Source organism: Conger conger, chromosome 6 (assembly GCF_963514075.1).
Source record: "Conger conger chromosome 6, fConCon1.1, whole genome shotgun sequence".
Lineage (NCBI taxonomy): Eukaryota > Metazoa > Chordata > Actinopteri > Anguilliformes > Congridae > Conger > Conger conger.
Window position 1 is genome coordinate 24,356,887 of NC_083765.1, and position 15,572 is coordinate 24,372,458.

Below are 15,572 nucleotides of genomic sequence, written 5' to 3' on the forward strand. Positions count from 1 at the left end.
ATGTAGACACCAGACGCTCTTACGCAGAGCTAATTTGTGAAGTTGATGCACGAACACTATTCAAACCATTAAACGCTTTATTGACTGCAGGCGAGGTCAAGTTACGGCTACACTTGTTTTATCATTTGGCTCAAAATCACACAATATGCCAATGGTAATGCTAAAATATAAACCAATCAAGATATTGACAAATAGTGGTGGTGTTGTGCATCTAAACTTGCAGGAGGAATATGAAGTGAAAACTCCAAAATACATGTCTTCCGTGAGCGCTATACAAATAAAATTGAATTGAATTCGTGCACAGTATCAGGTGAACATTTGGTAGAGCTGCACATCTGGTTCTACTCAACGTTTGGGGGGCAAGGAGGAACCAGTGAATTGTTAGTATACAGTTCAATGGGAGGAACCTAAGTGCAGTGACGTAATGATAATTCAGACCACACATTCGGTTGAATTTGGTAGGTCATATGGCGACGTCGGTGTTGTCCGTCTTGTGACTGCCTGGCTTAAATTCGAAGAGTCTTTCCGGCAGTCAGCTGTCCGATAAACCAAAACAAGTAGGCTACCTAAGTTACTTGTGGTGGGATTGGTTGTGGCACCGTCGATTACTTTTGATTTTCAGCGAGTGGCGACAACTGGTTAGTCCGTATTATGCGGAATATTCTAATTTTAAGCAACAAATGTTATTTGACTTGATAGCTCGCTTGCTACCGATCTATTGCAATCTAACGCAGTTTGTTAGCTAGCCATGTATTCTACTTCCTGGATCGACAAGTATTATAGCATACTGTAGTGTTATATATATTTTTACTAGCTCACCAGTGAATTGGATGACATTTCAGAGAGATAATTATCTTATTAACAGTGTCAGTCATTGAGATGTTTGCTACATATCTAACCTATTATTGTAGCTAGCTAGTTAGATATTACTCCAGAATCCTTTATTAATTTTTTGCAGTTTTATGTGGACTGACAACCAGAGAGCATTCTCCTATAAGAAGTAGATGGCTGATCAAGAAATACGCACATAAGTTTTAGTTCAAACTAGTGAAAAATCACCCGTTTTCAAAAAAGTTAGCTATTTGTTCGGACGTCTTTATAGAAAGCTACGGAGAGGTTATTAAGATGTCATAGCTAGGTGCAGTTATCTTCTTTGTAGGTAATTTGCTTAGCTAGCATTAACGTAGATCTACAATTGGTTTTTTATTTATTTATTTAATTTGTATTTTTTACTTGCAGACAGATCGGCCCTTAATCTCATGACGAACATGTAGAAACAATTTTATCATTGATGGTACACATTTGAGCCGCAAAGATGCCAGCGGTTACAACGGAGGTAAAAGAGCTTTACCTCTCGACATCTTTGGGTGACCTCAACAAGAAGGCCGAAATTAAGCCAGATAAAATAAACACGAGAAGGTATGTTACAAAATGCAAGTTGAAACCATGTCGTCTATGTTTTGCGTCTATTATCTTGCATGTAGTAGCCTACTGCGCATAGATTAACGTAATGAACACTGCCCAACTGCAAAATATTGGCTATATCATCATTGGCTCAGGTCAACATGTCATCGATTATCATCAACATGTTTTATTTATTGTACCGAGTAACCATCGAAATTAATCGCATTTATGACAGTGATTCAATGTGGGTTTGTGTTTTCCCCTCTGGTTTTGTCCTCAGTTATGTGCAGAGTGCCTGTAAAATATTTAAAACGGCAGAAGAGTGTCGCCTTCACCGGGACGAAGAGAAGGCCTACGTTCTGTATATGAAATACTTAGCTGTCTATAATCTCATCAAAAAGAGGCCCGATTTCAAGCAGCAACAGGTAGGCTACACCGCCTGATTTAATAGTAATGTGATTGCTTTTTGAATTGCATTAATTTGACTATATCTAGTGAATACAGTACTTGTTAATATTCATTTCCCAAAGTGGCAATGGCTTACTCATGTTGATATAATGTTAAAGAGTATATTACTTTTGGAAACATAAGTTTATTTCATGTTTATTGTTTAATCCCATCAAATAAAAAAAAAAAAATCATACAGTATCAAGATAAAAAAGGTTAACTGGTATGCAAGGAGCACAGCAAGGAGGTCCTGGGTTCGAATCCTGGTCGGCCTGGGGCCTCTCTGTGTGGAGTTTGCATGTTCTCCCCGTGTTCACGTGGGTTTTCTCCGGGTACTCCGGTTTCCTCCCACAGTCCAAAGACATGCAGGTTAGGCTGATTGGAGAGTCTAAATTGCCCGTGGGTATGAGTGTGTGAGTGAATGGTGTGTGTGCCCTGTGATGGACTGGCGACCTGTCCAGGGTGTATTCCTGCCTTTCGCACAATGTATGCTGGGGTAGGCTCCAGCCCCCCTGCGACCCTGTTCAGAATAAGTGGGTTAAGATAATGGATGGATGGATGGATGGTATGCAAGTAGACCCCAACCATAATATGAATTAGTATAAAGATAATGTCTGTGTATTGTGTATATGGATATAAATTTGAAAACACTACCTCTCGGATGAAAATGATGAATTATGAAAAATCTACAGACAAATGTAATGACTAATTGTCACCTTGTCTTTTCTCAAAGGATTTCTTTCTTTCTATTCTTGGACCAACCAGCTTTAGAAAAGCCATAGAGGAAGCTGAAAAACTGTCTGAGAGTCTCAAGCTGAGGTCAGACATGTATATTATAATTTATTGTAAAAGTTTGTAATAACATTTGGACTGTTTATTTTTATTTTTAATGTTGATCAATGTGTCCTATGTCCATGGGAACAAAAAACCCACAGACTGGCTGGTGATTTCTTCTCTCAATATTGCATTTTTAATGTTATTTTTATGTCTTACAAACCTGTCTGAATCTGTCAGGTATGAGGAGGCAGAGGTACGCAAAAAGCTGGAGGAGAGGGAGAAGAATGAGGAGAAAAAGAAGAGTGAGGAGAAATGTGAGAAAGATGCAGGGAGGAGTTCCTTCAAAGAGGTGACGGGCGCAAAGAAGGAGATCCCGAAGGTAGCGCTTCACTGCATTACTGAAGAACTAACTGAGTTTACTGTCATGCGCAAGAGTCACAAATGAAGTGCAGAAACTGCCATCACCAGATAAATCACAAGTCCCCATGAAAGTAAAAATATTTGCCCTTTTAAAGGGATAGTTCCCATTCTAGGTTTTAAAAATGTAGTTTTAAGCTTCTGATTAGCCCAGATAGTGTTTACATGTGATGAAGGATATTATAGATATATTAGAGACGTTTCTGATGTTCAGCGGGTTTATCGTCCAAAGCAAGGTTGCTGCCTGAGCAGCAAGTATCCAAAACCCAACACTAAATATGAAATGAAATGACAAAACCCCCAGAAAGTGCTTAAAAGCCACTTGGAATGCTAAATGTTCAGGATTTATATGGTAGTAATAAATTGAACCAATATTTGTTTCTATTTAATCGATGTCCTTGATCGTTGAATTCTTGTATATGATATTGTAACCAGAGCAATATCATTTCTGTTTTTAATTTCGGTCACTGATGTTTATTTTATGTGGGACAGGGTATGGCATTCTATTTTAGGAGTAGCCTACACCTGTGTCATCCCTAGTCCAAAGAACGGTCATTTATGTTTACTCTGTATGCAAGTTATCACCTGTTAAGATGTGCATATGAAACTGCTATTTTCTTTTATAAAAATGTGTGTTTCTGCTGTAGGTAAAAGAGGAAAAGAAGGGAACAAAAATTGAGAATCCAATTGGTAAGAGAGGATTCAGTTACTTTGAGTTTGAGACATATAAAGGATTTGAATGAGCAAGATGATTTGAAGTCGATAAATAACTTGCCAGGTGGATGAAGAGTTTGAGTAATCTGCATTTTGTGTCTGCTCTCCCTGCCGCTCTCCCTGGATAGCTACCGTATGTCCTGGAGGGATCACTGCTGAAAGGCTCTATAAGATGATGAAAGATCCGAACATGAGTATTATTGTCATGGACGCCAGAAGCAGGAGCGATTTTGATGAGTCCCGGATTCTAGTACCGCTGCAGAACTGCATCAGTGTTCCGGAAGAGGCCATCAGCCCAGGGTAGGAGGTTTGGGGCAAAGGGGTGAGGTGGGATAGGGGGAAATGTTGGAAAATTATGTGACCTTTGAACTATCAGGTTTTATCTGCTTTCTGAGTAGCTCTGAGATATTGAACTTCATAGTTTTTGCGTCCTATGCAACAAAACCAGGGCAGCCTGTAGCCTTATGGCGAAGGTACATAACTGGGACCTGGAAGGTTTGTCGTTCAAGTCCCGGTGTAGCCACGATAAGATCCACACAACCTGCATTGCTCCGGGGGGGATTGTCCCCTGCTTAGTTGAACCAGTTGTAAGTCACTTTTTTACTAAAGCTAAATAACACATTTTTATTATTTAAAACTGAAATGCAGGAAAATGACAGAGACGCTCTAAAAGTGCTCTGAATGCTCAATATTAAAATCCTATGAAACTGCCCTGTAAACACTAACTCAGAATGTCATTCTAAGGTCTCGATTAGTAGAATTCGTATGTAGCTCTGTGCATTAATTCTCAAAAACTGATCAGTGTTCATTGTCTTGTTCATTGTCAAGTCAGTATTTAACCAGCACGATTGACAGTATTCTCCTGATTGTAGTTTGAGGCTTTGAAAATAAACGGTAAACAAGGAAAACTGTCACACTTTTTTTTTCTTCTTTTTTTTTTAATATGGCTCCTGAACATTTCAAGGTAAACATTTTAAGATTCAAGGTCATGGCTCTGAATTCTTCCACTTTATAGTCATTTCAGATTTGTATTGGTGATAAGATTAATTTTGTTTATCAGAATAACCGTTAATCAAATCGAGGCCAAGCTTCCTGAGGAGTCCAGAGATCAGTGGCAGAGACGGGCCTTTGTGGATTACATAATTCTGCTGGACTGGTTCAGCTGTGTGGCAGACCTCAAACTCGGCACAACTCTACAGAGCCTGAAGGATGCCCTTTATAAGGTGAAAAAGTGCCTGCACTTCCATTTTAACCCCCTCATAGATTTTGTGAGCGCTTTTATGTTTTGGGTCAAATTGCCTTCTTATTGTCTCCCAAATGACTAGCCTTTTATCCATAAATATGAAAATCACATCACATTTCTGAGCCTTTGAAAGTTTAACAACTGTATGAGAGTGCACAAAGATCCTGAGATAAAAATAAAAGTTGTATATTTTCTTACATTTTATACAGTTACATAGGGTAAAGCTAACACCTTTGTATGCAAAGTTTGTACTGGACATACGTTTATTTAATCTTTACTGTGTAATCCCACCAAATAAAAAAATAAAACGGTATCAAGATAAAAAAAGGTTAACTGGTATGCAAGAGATGTCAAACACTGAAAGGGGTGAAGTAGACACCAACCATAATATGAATGTTAATAGAAAGCCACACATGTGTGTAGTTGTACTACTCAATCCGTTTTTTGCCCTCAACAGCACCCTGAGGCAGGTGGTCATGTTTTGCTTGATGTTACTACTGAAGTGTACTCCGTTCTACCCTCTAAACTTTGGGGAGTTACTCTAATGGATCTATTTCAGTTTGCCTTCACCCAAACCCCCTGGACTGAGTTGAAAAATATAATTTCTTACTGTATTGATTTAAAAGTATGCAAAACCAAGAGGGGGGAAAAAAGGAGCCCTTGAACCCTGGTCTCTGGCATGATGGACGTTCGCACTAATCACAACACCAAATCTGCTGGGGGCTAGACCTGTCTTTTCGGAGGCTGCTCTCTTTTAATAATGTTTTTTCCCTAATTGATTAGCAAACATGCAGGTGGGAGATTACAACACATGATTACGCCTTTGACACAACCATCTGCCCTCAGGGTGCTGTTGAATATAGCTAACCAGTTGTTCTGCACAGTTACATCCCGGTGACGTGTCACTGAAAATTTTTGTCTTTCAGTGGGACAGTAAGACCGTCCTCCGCAGTGAGCCCTTGGTGCTGGAAGGTGGTTACGACAGCTGGCTGCTGTTCTACCCGATGTACACGTCTAATGCTAAAGTCAAACCACCCCGACAGGACACCATTGACATCATCCCAAAATGTAAGGGTACCATGTCAATTCTTGTTTGATTATTTATTAATTTTTTGGAAATCACACTTGACAAGTGTGAATGTGATCTGAATTTTCCTTTATTGCTACCATGTACTTGGTTGTGAATGTAGCATGATCAGGTGTGAACAGTCCGTTAAATGGTTAGAGGTGCCTGAATTGATTTCAGATTAGGGTCAGTGAAACTGTACTTGTACTGAGAGGGACTCTTAATCTGTTTTTGGAGCAGTTAACTTCAGCTACCCATCGCTCGAAGAGCCGAAACCTCCAACCCCTCCAGAACCTGAACCGGAGCCCCCTGTGGAGATGAACGGGAACTCTGAAGAGCAGGAGACTGTCCAGGAGACCGAAGGGCCTGAGACAGTGCCGGACGCTCTGGAAGCTCCCCCCACCTCCTCTGCAGTACCAGTGAATAAACCAAATAAAGTCCCAGCCAGCCAGCCTGAAGTCACAGCCAAGGCGATTCCACAGGTAAGCATGTGGTAGATACAGGGACTATTTTTGAGTGAAATTGCCCCTAGAAACACTGCAAGTTGCAAATTACTAGTTGGCCCCAAAGACATGGTGGCCAGGATATGGTCTGCAAAGAAGTACCTAAAGGAGCCTGCAGAGTTCTGGAGAATGGTCTTGTGGACAGATGAGACTCGCTTGGTCTCATCTCTCTACAAGTACTGTATCAGAGTGCTAACAAGTGCAGAGGAACCTCCCAAAATGCAAAGTACCTCCATTATATGTGAAACTGATGTTGGCTATACATACATTTTGGCTATGTACAAAACGTTGAATAATACTGGATGTGCACTTTGACCACATGTGAAAAATGTCTTTGTCCCAACCTTATTGAGCTCTAAACCATATGAAAACCATAACCCATCCTGAGTGCCTGCAGTAAATGACCATCTAATGTCATCCTCTTCCTCAGTTTGATCGCAACAAGAAACCCTCTGTCAAAACATTGAATGTCGTGACGCCAAGCGACGAAGGCGGCTCGGCCAAGGACAAGCCTCCGTCGGTCCAGAACGGCCCACTGGTTCCGGACCGTTCCATCAAGCCGCACTTTGACTCTGCGGGCACCCTGACGGAGCAGGAGAAGAGCCATATCCACGCGGAGACGGCGCAGCAGATGGAGAGAGCAAAACGGGAGCAGGAGCAGAGGAGACGGGAGAGGACGGAGAGAGAACGGCAGGCCCAGGAGGAGGAGGCCAAAAAACGCGAGCTGAGCGCAAAGGAGGAGACCAGCCGGAATGAAGGGGAACAGAAGGAGAAGGAGAAGGAGGGGGAGGAGAAGAAAGGTCCGGAAAGGCAGGATTCGGGGAAGACTGTGGAGCAGGTGGACGAACAGGGGGAGGAGGACGGCAAGACGACTGAGAAAGATCCGGGCAACGGTGTGCAGTCGAAGAACCCTGACCTCGACTCTCCTGAGCCCAAAAATGCTGTGGGTGAATCAAAGGTTTGTCCAACTGTTTGAAATGCGTATTTGCTGTTTGGCCCAAAACACTCTTTGACACTGCCTATATTGTTCTCTTTGAATTTGACTTGTCCTTTTTAGAAGTCACAAAAAGCAATATGCTGATATATAGTTGTTAGGGTTGCAGACAGTGGCAGTAATAGTCATTCCATTAGTTATTTAACTGACAATATTATCCAAAGCAGCTCACCATTGATTAGACTAAGCAGAAGACAATCCCTGGAGCGATGTGGGGTTAAGGGCCTTGCACAAGGGTCCAACAGATCTAATCGTGGCTACAACGGGGGTTGAACCACCAACCTTCCGTGTCCCGGTCAGTCACCTTAGCCACCAAGCTATAGCACCTTAGCCACTAGGCTAGATGCTGCCCACTCGTCATGTGTCTTTGTCGATGTTTAACTTGTGTAGTTGTGTAGCAGGGTGTATGAGCTGTATGTTTGTGCTTTTCCAGCCTGACACTCTGACCAGGGCACGAAGCGAGGAGATGGGGAGAACTGTACCAGGACTACCACTCGGATGGATGAGGGTACGGACGATAATATATGACCTGAACACAAATTTCTAAACCACCACTTCTTTGATAGCATAAAAATAACAAATATTCAAGTTTAATATGTCATTGGCTACTTTTCAGACAGAGATTATCATATTTTTGGTATTTAGCTTCAAGTTCGTTCTATTATTTTTGTCTTTTAATATATTTATATTGTACTGTGAAGCCAAAAAACAAATTTCCACCTAGTGTGGACTATAAATTTTAATTTAAAGTAAGCAATATTTTTTGGTTATCGAGTTTTGATTGACCAACTGAACTTTTGTTTCCAGTTCCTGGACACAGTGACGGGTACGTACCGATACTACCACTCCCCCACCAACATGGTGCACCTCTACCCACCCGAGGTGAGCGTGTCCCAGACACCACCGGCCACCCCGCCCATGGCGAAGCAGAAGCTGGCTAGCACGGCGGAGGCCGAAGGTGAACCCTCCAAACTGAAACGGTCCTACTCCTCCCCTGACATCACCCAGGACTTGCAGGAGGAGGGCCAGAGGAAGCCTGCGGCCATTCCCACCTTCAACAGAGACACCAAGTGCGTGAGCTGACCCCTGACCCCTCATGGTGACACGGTAGTTCATCCAAAGTACTTTACAATTAAAGGCCCACATGTTTTTTAAACTTTTCATATCATCCTTGAACTTTTGATTTGTGTCCCTTACTGATTCAAGTAAAACGATTGCAATTTTGGTACAAGTATGCATACTTTCTGAGCTGCTTGTAACACAGTTTCCCACATGACATGACGTATGTTTTTGCATCATTATCAGATGACGTTGCTAAATGTTAACACAGAGCTGACCACAGGAGGCGGAGGGGCAGGGGGAATTGTGCTCTCGGGGCAGGGTTAGGGTTTTTCAAAATGCCTACATCACTGCTCTTTGCGAACGTTTCGTGGACCTTTTAGGTACTAAAACCAGGAAGAGAACACTGATGCATGTGGGACTGTAATGCCTCTCATTCACCCAATCACACACATGCTCACACACCAATGGGGCATAATTGGCCCGCCGCTCCGAGGGTGGGGGGAGGGACTCAGCAGGGTGGATCGGCGCATACAACAGTGACCCGAACGCCTCGGAATGACGTTCACGGGATGACGCTTGGAGAAGGCATGTCGTTCTCCGGATCATTAGATCTCCCAGTGACAGAGACAGTGTATCGTAGGCAGTTAATATGGGTCATGGAATAGGCAAGGTACAATTAGCAACCAATTTGCGAGAAAGATTGGGAAAAACCAGGAACAAATACATTTTTTTAAATAAAAATGATGTTTTTCATAGTAGGCACTATCGTCATGGAATGTTTAGCTCAGCCTATGTTATCACGTTACATATTGGACTGAGAAATCCATAGCTAAAATAGGTAAAATAATGTGTGTTAATGTTCTTGTATATTATTATTATTATTATTTATTTTTTTATTTTTTTTTAGGCCAGCGATCGTCCCTACCTATCCTAAAGCCGAGATCGCCCGGCTGTCCGCAGCCAAGATCCGAAACCTGAACCCTGCGTTTGGAGGGCTGGGAGCGTCTCTGACAGGCCTGAGAAACCTGGGGAACACCTGCTACATGAACTCCATCCTGCAGTGCCTGTGCAACACGCCTGCTATGGCAGGCTACTTCAACAACAACCTTTACCAGGAAGACATCAACAGGTTTATATAACATAACATCAGAGACAGGGCTTTATTTCATAAATGTCGCTAACTAACGGTTAGTCAGATTAGAAGGTTGATGTTTTGGGATAAAGTCAGGACCTTCGGTTTCATAAAGAGATTTCACAATTTATACAGACTTGTTGGTGGGACAACAGTGCCAGGTTTAAGGTTAAGTTGGAGGATAACATGTACGTAGCCAATATACTACTTGGTGAAGTCACACCCAGACAGCAGAAATTAGCTCAGCTTTTGTAAGCGAGGTTCTCAATGAACCAATATCTTTGTTAGAAAAGTACTTAGAAGGAAACATGAACTTTCTCAAAATGTCAAGACCTTAAAATACTATCTTTGTGAGCACCTCCGATTTAATTACCTCCAGCAATTAATAGAAGTGTACTCTGCAGTGAAGTATGCAGATACTGTATTTAGCTCTTGTGAAGGCACTTTTTTTTTTACATGCTTCTTGCGAGGCTGGAAATATAACTTTATTTGTCCACTCGTTTCATACATAAATGCAATGTACAGTGCATAATAACAAATAAATATTTCCATAGCGTTCCCAAATGTCATGTGGTTTAAGCACTTGTCCATTATGGTGCACAAGTTATTGGTTACGAATTAGGATTTTATTTGTAAGAATACTTTGATTTACTTGCTTTTTTGATAATGCCACTGCACTGAAATAATTAATAATATTATTTTTCGTCTTCCCAGTGCACGGGAAGTCCTGAGAAATGCATTATTTAATGTTTCAATGTGCTAGCATTATTAGAAGGCAAGTAAATCAAAGTCTTATTACGAATGTAATTTATTTGCAAATACCTGCCAGTTCCTCCTTCATTTGGCCGGTCAGGATATGTAAGTTTTGCAAGTAAAAGACAACTTAGGTTACATTTATTAGAGTTTGAAATATATAGTTTCGTACCGAGCCCCTGAAGTTTAAAAATGTAATTATTATTTTAAATTTTGTAAAGTTGTGCGACCAAGCTAAAAAATGCTTTTTGGTACTTTGTGGGCTCCATAGCCTACTTTTGTCAATTTGGACATGGGCAGAGCCCCACATTCCTTTGTCTATATAAGCAGAATGATCCTGTGTTTGGCATGCGATTCATCTGCCCTTTATAGCAGAGCGGGTGCATGCAGTTATGTGAGATGGTCCAATGCTAGATTCACTAATCAAATCATAGTTCAAGTTTATGAAGTATGGAGTTCATGGAGTAATGGCGAATGGAATAATAATTTGTCATAAGACGCATCAAACTTTCCTTCAAGCGACGTATGTGAAATGGGGCCCAGGCCATTCAGCCCAGCAGTGCTCGCCTTTTCCTGCCACCCAAGTGTACCTACTGTTTAGTTTTCATAAAAGCTAGATGGTTTCTAGCACCGCATCAAGCCTGGTATTGAAAACCCCCAGTGTTACTGCCTCTGTGAAATGTCCTGGCAAGCAATTCCTCACAGTGACTGCTCTCTGTGTAGAAATATTGGTTTGGCAGGTGAGGTTGCTGAGGTGACTAACTAACGCACTTCCTCCGCCACGGCAACAGGGCGAACATCCTGGGGCACAAGGGCGAGGTGGCGGAGGAGTTTGGAGTGATCATGAAGGCCCTGTGGTCAGGCCTCTACAAGTTCATCAGCCCGCGAGACTTCAAGGTCACCATTGCCAAAATCAACGACCAGTTCGCCAGTTACGACCAACACGACTCACAGGAGCTGCTCCTCTTCCTGATGGACGGTCTCCACGAAGACCTCAACAAAGTAAGACTTCCTATCTGTGTGTGTGTGCTTGCATGTGTGTATAGCTCTCTTTCATTGGTTTGGCAGGTGAGGATGAGATAACAGAAGAGAGGAAGTTGGTTTTTCTGTTTTCTTATTATTTTTAATTCTCATTGTTCCTAATTTGAAAGCCTTTAAGTCCCTCCAATTTGTATCTGTACATTGCAATATCATCCTTTTTATAATTCTGATTCTTATAGGATATATTAGATTATGAAAGTAACAATGAATCAGTTATCGTTTGCTTGTTATTCATTTTGAATAGTATGAATGTATTTCAAAACCTTCAATTTTTTATGTTCCTCTTCATATTTTGTATTGTACAAAGAGTTGAATCTCTGGACCTTTGGTGCTTTTACAAATATAGTTAATAGAACTACATTTGAAATATGTTCATTTTTTGTAAACTTTCAACATTAATAAATTACTGTACAGAAATACCGTACATAATTATTGCCCTCATGATTTAGAACATCCAATGTGAATTACAACAATACCAAGATGTTCTGTACAATGTGCAAAAAAAACCCACCCCAAATTTAGCATGTTTCTTTGTGTTTGTGACCGAAAACATCACGTATATGTCAAGTATCCTCCTTCTGTAGGATATTAATTTGTTGAAAGTCTAAATGTATACCATTGGGGTAATTCCTCCTCCATTTACTGTACTGATGTTAACTGGAGCTATACTGTTTACTGAACAGCAGTACAGCGATTCTGAAACAATGTAATCCAATATGAGGAGGTAAATTCTACTGTTACTGTACTCCTCCTATATGACTACTTTTATAATTATTCCTTCTTTTTTTGTTTTTCAATTTGATGGCAACATAGAGAGTAAGTAAATTTGTTGTGCCCCCCCCTCCCTGAAATACTGTGTATGTGTGGCCAGCGTGATGTGTGTCTGTCCTGTCTGAAAAGGCATCAGAAATGTCTTGCATGTGAACGCAGGAACATCCATCATTGCAGAAATCCGTGCTCAGAATCTCTCCCGTGCAGTGCAGAGGAGTACTGGAGCCAGCCATTTACTGCGTTTGACACATTTTTCATGTTGTCCGATACTGAGTGCACAGGCCTGATTTGTCTAGTACCCGTGATGCTGTGTTTCAGTCAGCTTTCCCATCCCATGGACACATTTTCTACCATCTGAAGTGTGACCTGCTTTCACCCGGATAGATCACCGTTTCCTTCAGGGGTATTCCATCTGAAAACATTTGCAAGTTGGTCTCGCACATTCGTTAAAAACCAGTATATCTATATTTTATGGGAGAAATTGTTGCAGCCACATTCATTGTGTAACATTTTCCCATTTGAAAAATGTCAAGAGAAGTTCATTGAAACCTTTATCAAAATTTGCCATTCAACTTGCAACCAGAATGATCCCCAGCACAGATGAATGTATCTGATGAGCAGCTAGTAGGTAGGTAAGGCAACTGGACTTGTGCCTAATCTGGAGTTCCTTCTGTGAAATTAAACATTGATTCTGAAGAGCTGTATGGCTGATTTATTTATTTATTTTTTGCTTTATGGAAGTGTTGAATGGGTGTGGTGCAGCAGTGAGCTTTTCCCTTTGGAAAGCAGTGATTGGTCTCTGCTTGCTTTCATGGCTTGACTAGAAATCTAGACCAATCGTGGTGCAGGAAATGTAGAAGCATTTCGAGTGCAACGGAATGGGTGATTTGAAAATGACAAAACGTGTTCTGCTGCTAAACGGGCGTCTGCTTCCTTAGGCCGACAATCGCAAGCGATACAAAGAGGAGGAGAACGATCATCTGGACGACTTCAGAGCGGCGGAGCTGGCCTGGAACAAACACAAGTTGCTTAACGAGTCGATCATCGTGGCCCTCTTCCAGGGCCAGTTCAAGTCCACTGTGCAGTGTCTGACCTGCCACAGGAAATCGCGCACTTTCGAAACGTTCATGTACCTGTCGCTGCCCCTGGCTTCTTCCAACAAGTGTTCTCTGCAGGTGAGTGGCGTAGTCTGGCACAATACCCTGCCTCCCCTTGGCTTAAATGTATGGTCCATGGGCCATTCTATGCTGGCTCCAGGAGGTTGCACCATAGCACAGCATTGTTTTTCTTTTTCTGAGTGTTGGTAGACAATGATGAGCCATATAATTGCTGAAAATGTGATCTTCATATTCCTTTTCGTTTTGCTGGTTGAGCCACTTGCTTGGCTCAACCAGCAAAACGCTTGGCTGGTGTCACAATGACAAACCCGCCATGATGCAAAATGTAACCTCCTGGAGTTGGCATGGAATGGCTCCCGTGTTTGGATGGCATCCTAAGGCTCAATTCTCCTCCTTTAGGACTGCTTGAAGCTCTTTTCCAAAGAGGAGAGGCTTACAGACAACAACAAGGTATTCTGCAGACACTGCAAGACCCACAGAGATTCAACCAAGAAGCTGGAAATCTGGAAGGTGCCTCCCATTCTGCTGGTGCACCTAAAACGGTATGAGTGCTACAGGTCTCCCTTAGCTAACGTTACGACAGCAATGGGATTGTGGGCCTGCAGTGTGAGATCATCTGAGCGGACATCAGTGTTTCAGAAATTTTATTCAGTAATATCTGATGTATAAATATTTATATAAGTGTGCCTGTTGTTACCCTCTTTATTTCACATTGGTTGGTATAATGGCCTTGAAAATAGTCAAGATTAATCTTTAAGCGACTGATGTGGTTTTGCTGATGTGGTTTTCCTAAGTGTGAACAAAATGGTTTCCTCAAGGTTCTCCTATGAGGGACGATGGAAGCAGAAGCTTCAGACATCTGTTGACTTCCCGCTCGAAAACCTGGACCTGAGTCAGTATGTTATTGGCTCAAAGCACAACCTGAAGCGATACAACCTCTATGGAGTATCCGTAAGTACAGTACACTCAAAACGGCTTGTGTTTGCACAAGCAAGCTCACTCTGTCCTGTCTGTTGGTGGGAACTGATTGATCCTCGATCCTTTTCAAAACAGAACCACTACGGAGGTCTTGACGGAGGACATTACACTGCGTACTGCAAGAACAGTAAAAGGCAGCGCTGGTTCAAGTTCGACGACCACGAGGTGATGGAAATTTCCACGTCGTCAGTAAAGTCTCCGGCCGCCTACATCATCTTCTACTCTGCTTTGGCCTTGTGAGAGCGCAGGGGAGAAGCTGGTCTGTGAATCTGTACTGCATGAACGGCATCAAATGGCTGTTCACCTTGGTCTGAGGATCTGATTAAAGAAAGTTCAGTGCCAGAGCAAGTTCCCCTGCCCCCAGAGGATGAGGTCGCCGAGCCAAGTGTCACGTTATGGCGCCTCACTTCCTGTAAGATGATGCACTTCATTTGATGATCTTACTGACCATAGCAAGAAGGGCGGGCACAGGTTATTTTCTCACTATGATTAGTATAAACCAGTCATGCCGCTTACTACGCCTGCAAGGACTAATTATCTTACTGGTCTGTAATACTCTTTACTGTTTTTTTTGTGTTGCAGTTGTGGAACTCGTTAAAATGTTCCATGTTGCTTTGTTTTTCTTCTTTTCCTTGGATTCAGTGTGATGGCCTTTTCACACAACTGACCTTAACGCTTTCTTGTACTGTGAATAAATTAGAATCAAGTTATTGGAAACTATGGTGTACATGCAAATGACCGATAAAGTACATATATTCAGATTGGTTATAAATATTCATTTGGGAAGTGGCCAGGTTCTGCCCAAAAGAGAAGAGGGGAACTTAACATCACATACGTACAAGTGCCGTCTTACACTTTTCGTTTGATTTGACTGATCTGTAGAGGGAACATTTGGGGACCGCCTTTGACGTTTTGCCAGTTTGATGGTTTGATGATAACATTAGTTCTGGTGATTCTTCAGTCAGTACTTTCCAGGTTTTCCAGATAAATACTGGCTTGTTTCTCAGACATGAATGAATCCTAGACCTAGACTAAAAACATTTTTCAATGGAGATCTTGATTGGATTTTTCTTGTAGTCTTGGATTAGGCTGAATCCTTGTGTTGGAAACTGCCCTTAACCACTGACATAATTTATAAGATTAACAGATGTA

At 41.9% G+C, this 15,572-nt stretch overlaps 1 protein-coding gene across 2 annotated transcripts; it reads left to right on the forward strand.

The window, feature by feature from the left end:
• The first annotated feature begins 431 nt into the window (after positions 1–431).
• On the forward strand, positions 432–15,181 carry LOC133130360 (ubiquitin carboxyl-terminal hydrolase 8-like). 2 transcript variants are annotated; one of them, XM_061244897.1, is made up of 19 exons: positions 432–557; positions 1,240–1,419; positions 1,685–1,829; positions 2,585–2,670; positions 2,866–3,007; positions 3,693–3,735; positions 3,888–4,059; positions 4,820–4,982; positions 5,929–6,070; positions 6,309–6,550; positions 7,002–7,529; positions 7,999–8,073; positions 8,373–8,635; positions 9,535–9,756; positions 11,304–11,514; positions 13,263–13,499; positions 13,842–13,984; positions 14,261–14,393; positions 14,496–15,181. In XM_061244897.1, exons 2-19 carry the CDS (start codon positions 1,316–1,318, stop codon positions 14,658–14,660), a joined length of 3,216 nt encoding a protein of 1,071 aa, XP_061100881.1. In that variant the 5' UTR covers positions 432–557; positions 1,240–1,315; the 3' UTR covers positions 14,661–15,181. The 2 variants fall into 2 exon arrangements, with proteins under 2 accessions (XP_061100881.1, XP_061100883.1); XM_061244899.1 differs by having other exon boundaries at positions 499–638.
• Positions 15,182–15,572: the final 391 nt, after the last annotated feature.

Coding starts and splice junctions, on each gene's coding strand:
- LOC133130360 (XM_061244897.1), top strand. CDS start 1,316: ATGCCAGCGGTTACAACGGAGGTAAAAGAGCTTTACCTCTCGACATCT. Junction 1,420..1,684: donor GATAAAATAAACACGAGAAG/GTATGTTACAAA, acceptor TTTTGTCCTCAG/TTATGTGCAGAGTGCCTGTA. Junction 13,500..13,841: donor CCAACAAGTGTTCTCTGCAG/GTGAGTGGCGTA, acceptor CTCCTCCTTTAG/GACTGCTTGAAGCTCTTTTC.